The 15,425-nt window shown below is 38.6% G+C and overlaps 1 protein-coding gene across 1 annotated transcript in view; it reads left to right on the forward strand.

The window, feature by feature from the left end:
• LOC134650513 (neuropeptide FF receptor 1-like) overlaps positions 1–15,425 on the forward strand; it is a 70,239-nt gene that overhangs the window by 27,919 nt on the left and 26,895 nt on the right. The window contains exons 3-7 of the mRNA XM_063505469.1: positions 5,456–5,682; positions 6,418–6,520; positions 10,582–10,679; positions 11,336–11,504; positions 12,605–12,720. Of these exons, the coding sequence (XP_063361539.1) occupies positions 5,456–5,682; positions 6,418–6,520; positions 10,582–10,679; positions 11,336–11,504; positions 12,605–12,720 (713 nt within the window). The remainder of the gene's footprint in view (positions 1–5,455; positions 5,683–6,417; positions 6,521–10,581; positions 10,680–11,335; positions 11,505–12,604; positions 12,721–15,425) is intronic.

A 15,425-nucleotide genomic window follows, 5' to 3' on the forward strand; every position in this document is an offset into this window, starting at 1 on the left:
AGTCTTGAATAAAATAACTCGACCATACTTTTTTAGGGTTCCGTACCCAAAGGGTAATAACGGGACCCTATTACTAAGACTCAACTGTTCGTCTGTCTGTCTGTTGGTCTGTCTGTCACCAGGCTGTGTCTCATGAACCGTGAACCGTGATACATAGTTAAGTTAAAATACACAGTTGACATTTTCACAGATGGTGTATTTCCGTGGCCGCTATAACAATAAATACTAAAAAGTACGGAACCCACGGTGGGCGAGTCCGACTCGCACTTGTCCGGTTTTTATTTACATATTACCTACCTATGCTTGTTTCCTTTTCGCTCGGCTGACCTGAGATTTTAGATCTAAAAGTAATAAGACCGCCTACCTACCTATACCTATAGTTGTTACCTAGTTCTATTTTGCTTTCTAGTTTCTGTGTAGAGGTTTACATGTGTAATGTATTTGTTATTATAAACAATATTTACTTACTTAAAAATACGGCTAAAATCACGTCGGATTTCGATCCGTCACAGACCTATTAATGAATAACTAAAACTCCTCGATAAATAAATTGTAAACTTTTACTCATAATATATGCTTAGTTATTTTTAGGCGGTAGGCCTTATTGGGCTTGGGATAATTTTAGATCTATAAGTGAAAAAAAAAGTGGCCAAGTGCGAGTCGGACTCGCCCATGAAGGGTTCCGTATTTAGGCGATTTATGACGTATTAAAAAAAAACTACTTGCTAGATCTCGTTCAAACCAATTTTCGGTGGAAGTTTACATGGTAATGTACATCATATATTTTTTTTAGTTTTATCATTCTCTTATTTTAGAAGTTAGGGGGGGGGGACACACATTTTACCACTTTGGAAGTCTCTCTCGCGCAAACTATTCAGTTTAGAAAAAAATGATATTAGAAACCTCAATATCATTTTTGAAGACCTATCCATAGATACCCCACACGTATGGGTTTGATGAAAAAAAAAATTTTGAGTTTCAGTTCGAAGTATGGGGAACCCCAAAAATTTATTGTTTTTTTTTAATTTTTGTGTGAAAATCTTAATGCGGTTCACAGAATACATCTACTTACCAAGTTTCAACAGTATAGTTCTTATAGTTTCGGAGAAAAGTGGCTGTGACATACGGACGGACAGACAGACGGACAGACGGACAGACGGACAGACAGACAGACAGACAGACAGACGGACAGACAGACAGACATGACGAATCTATAAGGGTTCCGTTTTTTTCCATTTGGCTACGGAACCCTAAAAAGCGGCCAAGTGCGAGTCGGACTCGCCCATGAAGGGTTCCGTATTTAGGTGATTTATGACGTATAAAAAAAAACTACTTACTAGATCTCGTTCAAACCAATTTTCGGTGGAAGTTTACATGGTAATGTATATCATATATTTTTTTTAGTTTTATCATTCTCTTATTTTAGAAGTTACAGGGGGGGGGACACACATTTTACCACTTTGGAAGTGTCTCTCGCGCAAACTATTCAGTTTAGAAAAAAATGATATTAGAAACCTCAATATCATTTTTGAAGACCTATCCATAGATACCCCACACGTATGGGTTTGATGAAAAAAAAAATTTTGAGTTTCAGTTCGAAGTATGGGGAACCCCAAAAATTTATTGTTTTTTTTTTAATTTTTGTGTGAAAATCTTAATGCGGTTCACAGAATACATCTACTTACCAAGTTTCAACAGTATAGTTCTTATAGTTTCGGAGAAAAGTGGCTGTGACATACGGACGGACAGACAGACGGACAGACGGACAGACGGACAGACAGACAGACAGACAGACAGACAGACATGACGAATCTATAAGGGTTCCGTTTTTTGCCATTTGGCTACGGAACCCTAAAAAGGGTAAGAGTAATTCGGATACCATTTTCAATAACTTTACAAAAAGAGATATGTCACTATATGTAGTCGTAGAACACATTAGACCATTACAGATCCCTAGGTCCTTTTGAACACGTACTCTAGAGGTTCCTAGTTCTCTAGGTGGTTGGAAAAGTATTCCAGGGGCCCGTTTCTCAAAAGCTTGTAACTTGTAATACAAGCGGATGTCACTTTTTGACAGCTGTTGTTAGAAAGGGACTTCCACTTGTACTACAAGTTACAAGATTTTGAGAAACGGGCCCCAGGGTGGCAGATTCATAATTCATAATTCATAATTCATAATTTATTCATTGCTTTTATGGGTTTTACAAGATTTTATAGTATTTACATGTTCCAGCATAAACCCCGTTGGGGCACAGCAATATACATAAAGACTTAAAAACTAATACTTATAAAACTAGCACACACTAGCAATTAACATTATTAAGACTTATAATTAAGATACTCCTTTATATTGTAAAATGAGTTTTCAACCAAGAACTTTTTTAGTTTGTTAAATAATGTTGAATCTTTCTCTATATGTTTTAGTTCTAACGGTATGTTGTTATATACTGTAACTGCCATATGGTAAGGACCGGAATTCACTATTTTTAGATTTGTGAAAGTGCTAGCTAATTTGTTTCTTTTCCGCAGATTTTGATTCCTTGGAAAGTTATCTCTTGTTCGCTCAAATAAATGTTTTTGTTTTTTAACTAATTTACACAATTCAAAAATGTACAGTGAAGTTAACGTTAATATTTTCATTTTTTTGAAATAAGGGAGGCAACTCTCCATGTCATTTATATTTGCTAGTATTCTTATACACTTTTTTTGTAGCAAGAACAACGACTCTACGTTCGTGCTATTCCACCATAAAATGATACCATACGATAACCAAGAATGGGCATAGGCATAATAGGCATTAGTTGCAGCTTTTAAGTCTGTACATTTCTTCAACATGGAGAGGACATATGTAAATTTGGATAATTTTATCGAGATTTTATCAACATGTGCCTTCCAATTTATGCAGGAGTCTATTTCGACACCTAGCAAAGAACATGACTCAACAACCGCCAATGATTCATTATTATAGCAAGGGTTCATATCAATTGCTGGCTTCTGATAAGGTTTTATCTGCATGATTTTAGTTTTAGAAATATTCAATTGGAGATTATGATCATTCCGCCAATCTAATATTAATTTAAAAGTACAATGTAGTTTATTGTTTAGGTCCTCACTATCGTTGCATTCAAATATTAAGGAGATGTCGTCGGCGTATAGCACGGCCTTTGTACTTAAGATTTTAGACAAATCATTAATGTAAATTACGAATAGGATACAGCCCAAAACACTGCCCTGTGGGATGGAATTTTGTACATTCAGTTTTTCAGACCTAATTTTAATCATGCGTTTATTTTTATAATCATGGTGGTAAATTTCTACGTATTGTACTCTACTTTTCAAATAAGAGGAAAACCAATTGAGAGCTAATCCACGAACACCTATACCATAAATATACTCTTAGGGCATTATTTCATCCGGTACTATTGATGCTGACTGTACCTAAGTTACCGGTCACGAAAATGTTATTTTACCTGTTATTTAAAAAACCTGGTTCTGACATGCTATGTTTTATCTCGCCTGGCTCTAAAATAAAATGCCCGCAAAATATGGAAGCTGCCAATAGCATCGGCTGGAAAATTTAATTTAGTTTTTCTTTCATCGATTACTTTTGTTAGAAAACTTTTTAGGTAACATGGGCACGTGAATCTTTATTCGGGGTTGTCAATACATTTATTGGCATTAAGCCCTTGCTACACGGTCGCCGACAAGCCCCTCAGACCGCGTGGCCTTGGTCTGGACGGACCGTGTAGACAGTTGTTTCCAACAAAATTTGACCAAAACTGACCAAGGACAGACCAAGGTCAGACGGTTAGAAGGCTTGTCGGCGACCGTGTAGCAAGGGCTTAATACACAAAATTCGATCATGAAAAATATATGCTTTGAAACTTGTGTTTTTATTTTTAACCACCGACGCAAAATGTTTGTTTTGTCTGTGGCATCGTAATCGTAGCTCTCAAATGGATGGGCCAATTTCAATGCGGTTTTTTTACGTTTCCTTGCTTCGATCCAGTAGTTTGAAGAGTGTCAGTTTTTTTCCAAAATGATGTAAGGCATTTTTTTACATAATTGCGTAGGGGTTTTTTTTAATTGTTCCTACAAACAATATAGCAAAGCTACCGCTAATCCAAGTTAACGGAAAGTTTACCGAGATTAACCAATCAGATCACAAATACCTGCCTATCTAACCAAACACAAACAACAATAACAATTCTGAAACCAAATCATAATTAAAAGTCATAACTTTGACTCGCTTTATTTTCATTGTATAACAATTTTTAGCAACAAAACCTAGTAAACAAACAACAAACAGGGATATGTAAGTAGAGCTCACCTGCAGGCAAACCGTAAATACAGTTTGGCAGGGATCTATATTAGATTTAAGCCTTGTACTGTATGTTAATAATAATAAATAAATAATAAATATAGTACGTTAATGTTCATGGCAAATTTCATGTAATTTAAGCATGTCGTTCTATTGTTTGTTTGTTGTTGTTGTTGTTGTTGTTGTTGTTGTTGTTATTGCATGGCGGCGGCAAGGATCTTGTGACTTTTAATTGTTCAGTGAAAGTTACTTTAAGATACTTACGACATATGTACATGTTTTAAACTCATGTTTTGTAAAATACACATGTATTTTACTTTCCTGAATGAGAAGTAGAGTGTTTACCTCGCGTGAAAGCGTCCTTTTCTCATAATTGGATGGCGACAATTTCCATCAACGCATATTTTCTCAAACAATTTAAAGAAACATGTTCATTTACTGTAGGTACGTATATTATATTTGCTTGAAGCTTTGAAACACAACTCAGTGAACGGTTGTGTACTAAGCTAAAACTCGTATGCAATGCAAGCGTGCATCCCATCTTTTGCTGTGGATATAAGTGTATGCCTCACCACCCACCACCGCAAACATGCTTATGTAAATGTGACAAGGAGTATGTTTAGAGTATAAATGCACTTATTAGGTTCTCTATGTAGACGTATGGTGCGTTTTACTTTGAAAGGCTTACTCAATGCAGACTTGCAGTGCATTTCCTTGTAAAAGCGTTGAGATACGATATTCATAACATACTTTCTTTTTTTTACATAGAATTTAGAGTCGGCCGGACAAATCCGGCCCTGTTTCTCTTTGCTCTATAACATACATATAGGTATGTATAACACAATTATATATTGGGTTTGTACAAAATATAATCTCACGAATCGAATCGAACAAAATATAATAGTTTTCTGAAATATAATCGTAAATGACTAATGACCATACCCCGGGGTTTTCAGTGCGGGAATATTTTACACTAGCCCAAAGACTTGGTAAAAAAACTGTAAAGTGTCAGTCATATTCCTATGAACCATTTTTCGCAGTAAAAATTTTAGAGCTTCGTCTAAATTTATTCCGTTGCTGAGTAAACCTAAGCCAGTAGAAATTTTGCACTCAACTCAATTAATTTTTCAACAGGTGTAGCAGTGGCAGCAAGCGTATTCACAATCGCGGCGATGTCCGTCGACCGATGGCTCTCCATCTCTCCAGAGCCGCGCCTGCGGCCCCCGAGCCGGCGGCAAGCGGTCCTCCTACTGCTACTGCTGTGGTGTGCCGCCATGCTCATCTTCATTCCACTGCTCATGGTGGCCACTGTCCAAAGAGAAGCTGTGCCTGTTATCTCTAAAGGCCTTTTGAACGTTTCGGTGAGTGATTGTTATAACAAAACTTCCGTGAATCAAAAATTGCACCATATATTTGGCTTCATACTGAAGCTAGCCGGCGGCAAGCGGTCCTCCTACTGCTACTGCTGTGGTGTGCCGCCATGCTCATCTTCATTCCACTGCTCATGGTGGCCACTGTCCAAAGAGAAGCTGTGCCTGTTATCTCTAAAGGCCTTTTGAACGTTTCGGTGAGTGATTGTTATAACAAAACTTCCGTGAATCAAAAATTGCACCATATATTTGGCTTCATACTGAAGCTAGCCGGCAGCAAGCGGTCCTACTGCTACTGCTGTGGTGTGCCGCCATATTCATCTTCATTCCACTGTTCTAGGTGGCCACTGTCCAAAAAGAAGCCGTAACGCACTTGGCCAGTTTTAACTGTCATCACTCGCTTGTCCTTTTCCCATTCACTTGGGGTCGGCGCAGCCTGTCTTTTTTTTTCTATACCTCTCTGTCGCCCGTCATCTTATAATTAACTTGCGTTCGTTTCATATCATCTCTCACACAGTCCATCCACCTTTTCCTCGGTTTTCCTTTCCTCGTGTGGAGGGACATTCATTCGTAATACATTTCTCGTCACATGACTTTCATCCCTCCGCATCACATGCCCGTACCATGCTAGGCGGTTTGCCCTTACTTTTTCTGCTAGTTTTTACTGTATTATATGTTTGTAAATAGTATATTTGTAAGGTTTACCTATATTTGTGTTTGTTGTAGATAGTTTCGAGAGACGTCCACTTCTGCACGGAGGAGTGGGGGGAACTGGACACGCGGAAACAGTTCGGCATGTTCAGCTTCACCCTCGTGTACGCTATTCCTGGTGAGTTTCATCATTTCTACTGAACTAAGCTCAAAAGATGGCTGGTAGTGTCCCTCTGGTAGAGACCTGGGGGAGAATCGCGCCCAGCAGGGAAGCCAAAAAAGCGTTAGTATGGTGATATCAAAAGCTGCTGAATCGAAATGGGTACATAGAGCGCAAAAAAGACCTGAATGGCAAAAATTTAAGGTTGTCTAAGATTGAAAAGGGCTAAGAAGAAGAAGCTTAAGCTAGCTAGTTTAGAAATGTCATTCAATTATATGACAGTCACGCTTTTGTCGTGAGCGGCACCGTCACCAGAGCCAAGCAAGCAAACAAACCAAGTAGTCGGTCAAAAATCAACAACAAAGTCCGAATGTTGGACTCTTTGTACAGTCAGCGCGGAACATCGTAACATACAATCGCGAGAAAAGAACAGGCTTTCCCATGCACAACATCTCTGACCTGTTGGTCCCATAGAAGTTGCTCAGTATGACCTACATAATATTCATCTCGCCAAATATTGCAGGTAATAAAAAAACAGCCTGTATATATCACAGGCATTTTGTAAGAATCCGCTGTTTACAAACGGCGGCGTCATTTTACAAACGTTTCACCGTTTGCAAAATGTAAAATGACGACGCCGTTTGTAAACGACGGATTCTTACAAAATGCCAGCGACATATACCTACATCTGAGTCAAAGTCAACTATCAAACATAATAAATCAGTTATTTCTGAATAGAATATAACTAGAAATGTGCCAATCATTGAACTATTGTTACTAACTACCTACGTAGTAATTATTAGAGATGCCCCGAAGAGTGGTCTTGGTCGAATACCGAATATTCGGCCCCTCTCTCGGCCGAAACGCCGAATATTTGGCGACCGAATATTCGGATTGCGGTATGACATGCGAACATTTTGAGTCACAACAAGATCATGGCAACAACAACAGTAAATACAGATTAACAAAAACAATTAAAAACGACAATTATTGTTTTTATGAAAACTGTTCGCCAACAAAGCATAACGTTTGCTAAGATATATTTTTGTTGAACAGAATTATGGAATGTATTGGACTGAATCAAATCAGACCCATGAAAAAAATAAAATACATAATAATATTATATTTTGTAATTAACAAATGCTCAAAAAAGGGTGTTCGTATTACAACTTCCCAAGAATACATTTTAAATATGAAACATACCAGCTATTGGTTATTTTTATTGTGTAATTTTTCTTTTTAAGTAGATGCAACAGATAAGTATTCGGTGTTCGGCCGAATAGTAGGCAACATTTGGCGTAATACCGAAAAGTTGCCGAATATTCGTGGCATCTCTAGCAATTATAACTCAATGGTGCCTATGTCCTTAACCTCGTAATTACGTTCAGTCAGCATCGTGTGTTGATGGTAGCTGTTTCATTATGCTCAGTTAATGGATGTTTCAGTGTTTTGTGTTATGTTTATGAGGTTATGTTGCGCGTATTATGCGTTTCTTATGTTCATTAGCGTTCGAACAGCACGATCATTAAGATGAAATCGTCTGAAGCCAAAATGTAGGTAAATATCTATTTTTTAGAATTTCTGGTCATCGGTTGGCCTTAACCTATCTCCATACAAAATTATATCTAAATCGGTTTCATAAGTTTAAGCGTTAAGAGGTAACCGACAGACTGGGAGACAGAAGAGTTACTTTCGCATTTAAAATATTATTAGGGATTAGCATGTCGAGACAGGAACGTTATACTGGGTGTGGCCTGTAACACGTGCAAATAATTAAAACATAATATATTGTAAGAGCGTATGTGGGGCGCCCGGGCGGAAAACATCCGTCTGGACGTCCCAGATACCGCTGGAGTGACGAAACCCAAAAAGACCTGTCCGCCCTTGGAATACCCAACTGGCGCGAAGTGGCACAGAATAGGGTAGAGTGGCGCTCTCTTGTGTCAGAGGCCAAGATCCTCTTTGGGTCTCTGAGCCAGTGATGTATGTATGTATATTGTAACTCGAGGTCGCGGCAAACCTCGACGGCGTTGGCGGGATGACCTCGACGCCTTTGACAGGAACTGGTGGGAGACGAGTCAAGACCGGGATACGTGGAAAGGGAGGAGGGAGGCCTTTGCCCAGCAGTGGGACACTCTAGGCTTTGAGCCTAATAATAATTAAATAAATAATATATATTGTACAATTGATAGCTGTTGGTCCTCCGAATAATAAATAAAATTAAATATTGTACTCCTCAAACAACAAATTAAATATTGTCTTCAATGTACGCCATTATCCATTGTAATTGACGTCGCTACAAAATTCACAGTACCTACCTACTTACATTGCGTCTTAGAATAAACTTTAAACCGTATGTACTAAACATCAAAACACAAGTTATTTTACAGTACATATCGTGTGCTACTTTCCCGCACTGGAATAAGCACTTTCCGTGCATAATTGCATATGTCGAAAATTTAAAGGGCCATATATGTACTGTACCTAAAACGTTGTACGATACACGTGCGAATACCCTACCCAACCAACCACCAACTCGTGCCAACTCGTGACGATTTAAAACACTCCCTTTCGTCGTGTTTATTTGTCACTTGTATCGTAAATAACTATTTAAAAGTAGATGAACAAATGTTGGTCAGTTTGAGGAGTACAACTACAGTTTAATTTTTGCACCTTTACGAGTCACACCCGGTATATATTATGACGGTGCCGAGCAATGTGAACAAGTCAAATTCCCGTGAGCATTTTGTCCGATGTGAATCCAAAGTATTTGGCCGTGTCGAAACTTGCCAGTCATCTTCCTCGCGTTGTCCCGGCAATTTGCCACGGCTCATGGGAGCCTGGGGTCCACTTGGCAACTAATCCCAGGAATTGGCGTGGGCACTAGTTTTTACGAAAGCGACTGCCATCTGACCTTCCAACCCAGAGGGTAAACTAGGCCCTTGTTGGGTTTAGTCCGGTTTCCTCACGATGTTTTCCTTCACCGAAAAGCGACTGGTAAATATCAAATGATATTTCGTACATAAGTTCCGAAAAACTCATTGGTACGAGCCAGGGTTTGAACCTCCGGATTGCAAGTCGCACGCTCTTACCGCTAGGCCACCAGCGCATGCGTGTCGAAACTTGCCAGTATTTTAATGAAATATTTTGAGTGAAGTTCCGCATGAAGTAACTGCCAAGATTGTCACGGGTTTCCTTACCCATCGCTTCACTTCTAATTTAAAGTCAATTCCAATTTTACGTAGACGAGAAATATTAAATTACATGTGATATTTCGCTCGCATATCGGAGTGGAATTGAATTACAAATTAATCTCAATTTGGTTTCATTTTAACTGCTTTCCCATCTGATTAATGTGCGCGAGGATGCGTAGCAAGGGATGTGTTTGTTCTATATACATATTTTATTTTCCACCACACCAACTGCACCTCTTGGTTGTTCAAAAACTGATGAGAAAGTTGCATTTTATCCACATGTGTGGCAAAGGGTTTTCTTTGATATTTTACAGTAATACAGTCAGTATTTTCCTTGCGTTAGTGTAGCGAAAAATATTGTGTTTGAAAGAAAAGAAAGAAAATACATTTATTTACGTCAAACCAAACCAGTGTTCCACTCGGTGGCGAAATTTGTTAAACCCTCGTGCCTTGAAACCCTCGCAACGCTCTAGATTCCGCTTTTCGATTTTGGGATCTTTCCCTTGCTCGACACGAGATTAGCACGAGAGGTTAAACAACAACTTTGCCCCTTGTTCGATGTCAGTCAGTCAGTAAGAACCAGGAAAACTATACTCATCCTTTTTTTGGGTGCTAGTACTAACTAGTGTAAGACATAGATAGTATGATTCTCTCTGTCTATGTTTGAAATGAGACAGTCCTTTGACAAACTATATTGGCATATCATATAGCGTAGGGGGTTTCCTAAATGTTCAATGTAATAGTGACCAGACCAGCTATCATGGTCACATTTTTATCACCTATCATATACTTTCACACTTACATATTTGTTAGAACGTGACAGCCATGGTGAGAAATGATAAAGAGCCGGCCATCTTAGCCCTACAGTAGTGGTTATTGTTGCAGGTTCAATAACGATATTGTCGTACGCGTTCATGGGCCGGACGCTGTGCTCCGTGAAGCCGCCGTTTGACATTGACGAGGGAAATGTCAGTATGCAACAGGTCAGTCACCTTACAGGTGTAGTGCATAATTTGACGACCGGTCTGGCCTAGTGGGTAGTGGGCAGTGGGTACATTATAATAAGCTTAAAATAATTAATTACCACAATATAACATAGATATCTCTAAGAAGATGTATGTACCTACTTATAAGAAAACTCATCTGCCTCCAAATTCGGTAAAATAAAATTCATTTTGCAGAATGACGGCCTATGGCAGTGATTTGGAGAACCGTAAAACGGTCCTACTTTGCTCCATAATTTGCTCTAATGACATTTTGAATATTTCTTAAATTATTCATTATTAAATATTCTGTCGAATTAATATTAAGACGATTGTGTAACATATTTTTATGGGTAAACTAGCGACCCGCCCGGCTTCGCACGAGTTAACAAATTATACACAAACCTTCCTCAAGAATCACTCTATCGAGTGCTATCGATAAGTGAAAACCGCATGAAAATCCGATGTATTTCTGCTGCCGCTAAAACAACAAATACTAAAAAGTACCTACGGAACCCTCGGTGGGCCAGTCCGACTCGTCTTATATTTGTAGCACAAATGAAAATTGTTAGATCCGAGATTTTTGTTATATTCTTACAGAATTCGATCTGCTTTTAACAATTAAGACTTCCATAAAATGTATTTATTGTGACCAGGGCCTCAGGCTAATGAAAGAGAGGAAGAGAGTGGCGTGGATACTACTGCTTCTCGCCGTCCTTTTCGCTCTTTGCTGGCTCCCATACAACATCATGCAGCTGCTGCTGGACATGTACGTGGTCAACGCCAAGGACCTGAGCATGTTTCTGCCTTACGCTTTACTATTAGGTGAGTTGTACATAAAATGGCCGCTATTTTTTACGGCGTTGCTGATAATAAGCGCCCGCCGCTGCTTATTATGGTTTTTTTTTACTGAGGTGGAGGTTTCAGAGCGTTGCCGATCAAAGGATGGGCGGTGCACGAAGTGTCCGCGCATTTGTAATAGCCGGTTTAAACTCTCGCGCGAGCCACGAGACGAGCCGCGAGCCGCGCCACGAGACGCGAGTGTAAGCGGTGGGCTCGCGGCTCGTCTCGTGGCTCGCAAGCTCGTCGAGCTAATATAATTTAAACACTAACGGCACGGCATAAGGTTTATAACCGAATGACAAGCCGAACGCGAGTGTAAGCGGTGGACTCGCGTCTCGTGGCGCGGCTCGCGGCTCGTCTCGTGGCTCGCGCGAGAGTTTAAACCGGCTATAATAGTGTCCGCGCCGTTAGTGTTGCTTATACTAATTCCGTACATGGCGGGAAGAAGTTGATAACTCGCGGGAAAAAATGGAAGAAATTTGAACCTTATGCAATTTAATTTTAAGTTCAAATTTCGTCAATAAAATATCTCGAGTTATCAACTTCTTCCCGCCGAGTACCGAATTTTCGTAAACCCGCTCCGTGCAACCGCACCAGCTAGCGGACACCTAACAATACGAGTTTTTTTATTAATTTATATATATAGCCTATTTCGTGTCTCACTGCTGGGCAAAGGCCTCCCCTTTCTTCCGACACTCATCCCGGTTTGTTGCATGTTCCCGCCAGTCGCTACAAAAAGCGTCAAGCTCATCCCGCCATCTCTTTTTTGGCCTACCTACAATGGCTACAATACGAGTACAAGTGCTTATTTAAGGCGCTATAAAAAAGTCAACGCATAAAAGCAACTTTATTGCTTCAAAAATTTTGTCGTCTATTTGAATAAAACAACATTTAAAACTCCTTGATTAAGTTACCTACCTCGTTTTCTCGTCTTGAAGACCTCAATTTAAATTTTGTTTACAAACTTTGTAATAACATAATGTTCCAAGCATGGTTATTCAAAAGTACATACCTACTCCCTAAAGGTGACGTTTATTTTTTTTTTTTACATTTAATAATAATTGAATGTAATTTTGATGCAGGACACGCGAATTCCGCGATCAACCCCATAGTGTACTGTATGATGACGAGAAACTTCCAGCGCTCAGCGAGGAAGCTGCTGTGCGGCAGGAGCGTCTGCCAGCAAACCAAATTTACGGTAAATACACATTAACCATTTTCGGAGTAAACGACCATGATCGGTTGATCATGGTCGTTTACTATGGGGGAGATTGATCACTAATGGGGTTCCATTAGTGATCAATCTTTTCTGCTTTGCCCTCTGACTGGTAGAGGCTGCCTCATGTCATTAAGTTCGCTTTTTATACATTAAGTATCTCTTTTGTGCAATAAAGTTAAATGAGATTTTTGACAAAAATAATAACTTTTGATACAAGTTTTTGTCGTTGACTGTACTTTCCACAGGCAACTAATTAAAGACTCATCGAGACAGTTCTAACAATTCCAAAAACAATTTAGATTGCGTTGTTTGAAGTTTGAAAACATTGGTGAAGTCAACAATGTGGATCCGTTTATTTGACATAATTATTGAAAGTCTTTGTAATCACAATATAATGATTGTTAGATTATTATTAAATAGTCATAATTCTGAAACCGTTAACTTTTCAAGATTTTCGTAAGGTTATCAGATAGGTTAGGTTTGTTTTACGGCAATCCTGAAAAGTTACGCGTTTCTGAGATAAACCAAATTATGACTAACTGCCGTATTCGAACTTCAAGATATTCACAAGAGACGACACGTACTAGATCCATTCTAGATACGTTATAGTTTAGATTTCAACTAGTTCTCTTTTGCAGCGCAATTCGGGCAACCAATGTCACTTTTACGATAGATCGTGTTAGATATCTATTAGATGTGAATAATAGTAATATCTTGTGGAAATCGTTCAAGAGTATCTCCAGAATCGCGGAAATGTCAAATTTGACAGGTTAGATCTTAAACATATCGTTATCGTATCTTGGCGATGTCTAAAAAATATCTAATAGATGTCTATTACAAAATCCGAATCGGGCCCTAACAAAAATGCGGACAAACATGACTTAAATCTTTATGGGAAACAATAGAGACCCCATCAACAATGTAGGCTCTATGAGTTTCGTCTACTCTATATACATATATTGTTATAGGTATATTTTGTAACTGCTCGTGGTACACCTACTAATATAAATGACCTTCGATCTTATTTTGGGGCCCGGGGCGACTAAACACGAACGCTTTAACTTCGTAACTCTCAAATCGTGTCGAACGTTTCAAAATTGACCGCAGGCTGTTTGCAACAAGCCCGATAATCAAATTATTGCTTACCCTGATTTATTAGTGCACCTTCGTCGCTGTTTTGATTTTCTACCTTAGCTCAATAATATTAAAGTCTATATTATAAGACACAAACGATTGGGTAGCGTATTTTAAACATGGACTTTATTCTGTGTGATAAACTAGAAAAATCAAGTATATAAAAGTTTTTACAAAAATTAAATTTTTGGTACAAGCTTTTATCGCTGACTGTACTTTTCTTACGACAGACAACTAATACTCATCGAGACAATTCTAAAAACCCCTAACACAATTAGGTTGCGTTGTTTCATCACAGAGTTCATATGGCCACCTCCTGTCTCCATCATCAGATCAGCTCGATGGTACCATAATATTGCATTGTCTCCCGACTTACATGTGTATGCAAAATTTCAGCTCAATCGGAAACCGGGAAGTGGATCAAATTTAACTTGCAAGATTCCATTACATAGTTAGTTACATACAGGTCGACCTAATAAAAGCGTGTTAAAAACCATCTGTCGATATCAAACTACAACACACCTAGTTACCTGAAGCACTACCATGAGTTCCGTAAATGACAGCCGATAGTGAGAACGTTAAGGAAAATGTATGGAGTATTTGTACAGTGCCTCTACCGGTCACTTAAAGAACTAAAAATTTCAACTGGTACCATGAGTTCCTAATGTTTTTACGTAAGTTTTCTATCCATGCCTAACTTCACACCTAAAACGCTCTCTTTCTAACTATATAAAGAAAACTGAGCCAGAATTATACAAGTTAATTACTTTACGCCGTTTACGCGAATAAACGTGACAGATGTCATCGAAAAATACGTGCGTTTTCGACGTTACATTTCTGTCAACTTGTAAATACAACAAATAAACATATTTTTCACGATTATCTTTGCAGTTTTCAACGTAGTATGTATTTATTTATAAGAGTTACGTGAACTCCAGGCAAAACTAATACGGAATAAATCAATTAGTAGCTCGAAAAAAGGCTGATTTGATACAAAGGTAATGAGTTATATTTACTCCTATTTCTACTGTTTAGTTAAGTACATTTGCAAAGATCACATTACTTACGAGCAGTTTTTGCTTCTAGGCATGAACCTATGATTGAAAACAACATTTCCATACAAACCCGGATGGCATCCAGCGGTACATGCGTGCAAGCAGATCGTTCATTGTTGTATGCATTGTAGAAGTGATTAGTTGGCAAGTGGCTAAATGCCGGGACAACAACTTGAGGAAGATGATGATGTCAAGGAGCGGTACATAGACATGTTGTGCTGTTGTTGCCGGGTGCACATACCACATAGTAACACAATATACATACTTACTGCAAGACCTGTTGTTTATATGTACACAGAGAGAGTTCCTACGTATTTTTTATATTATTACCTATTATTTTATATCTTAAATAAAATAAAACATACAAATGTTCTGTGAGTTTATTTATTTTTCTTTACTACCTATATATTATTTCCCGATGTTCAAGTTCAGTTCGATGTTTCATGTGTGTGGTGATGATGTTTCATGTCTCGTCAGTTTGGCAACAGGAAATAT

This window comes from Cydia amplana, chromosome 8 (assembly GCF_948474715.1).
Source record: "Cydia amplana chromosome 8, ilCydAmpl1.1, whole genome shotgun sequence".
Taxonomy (NCBI): Eukaryota; Metazoa; Arthropoda; class Insecta; order Lepidoptera; family Tortricidae; genus Cydia; species Cydia amplana.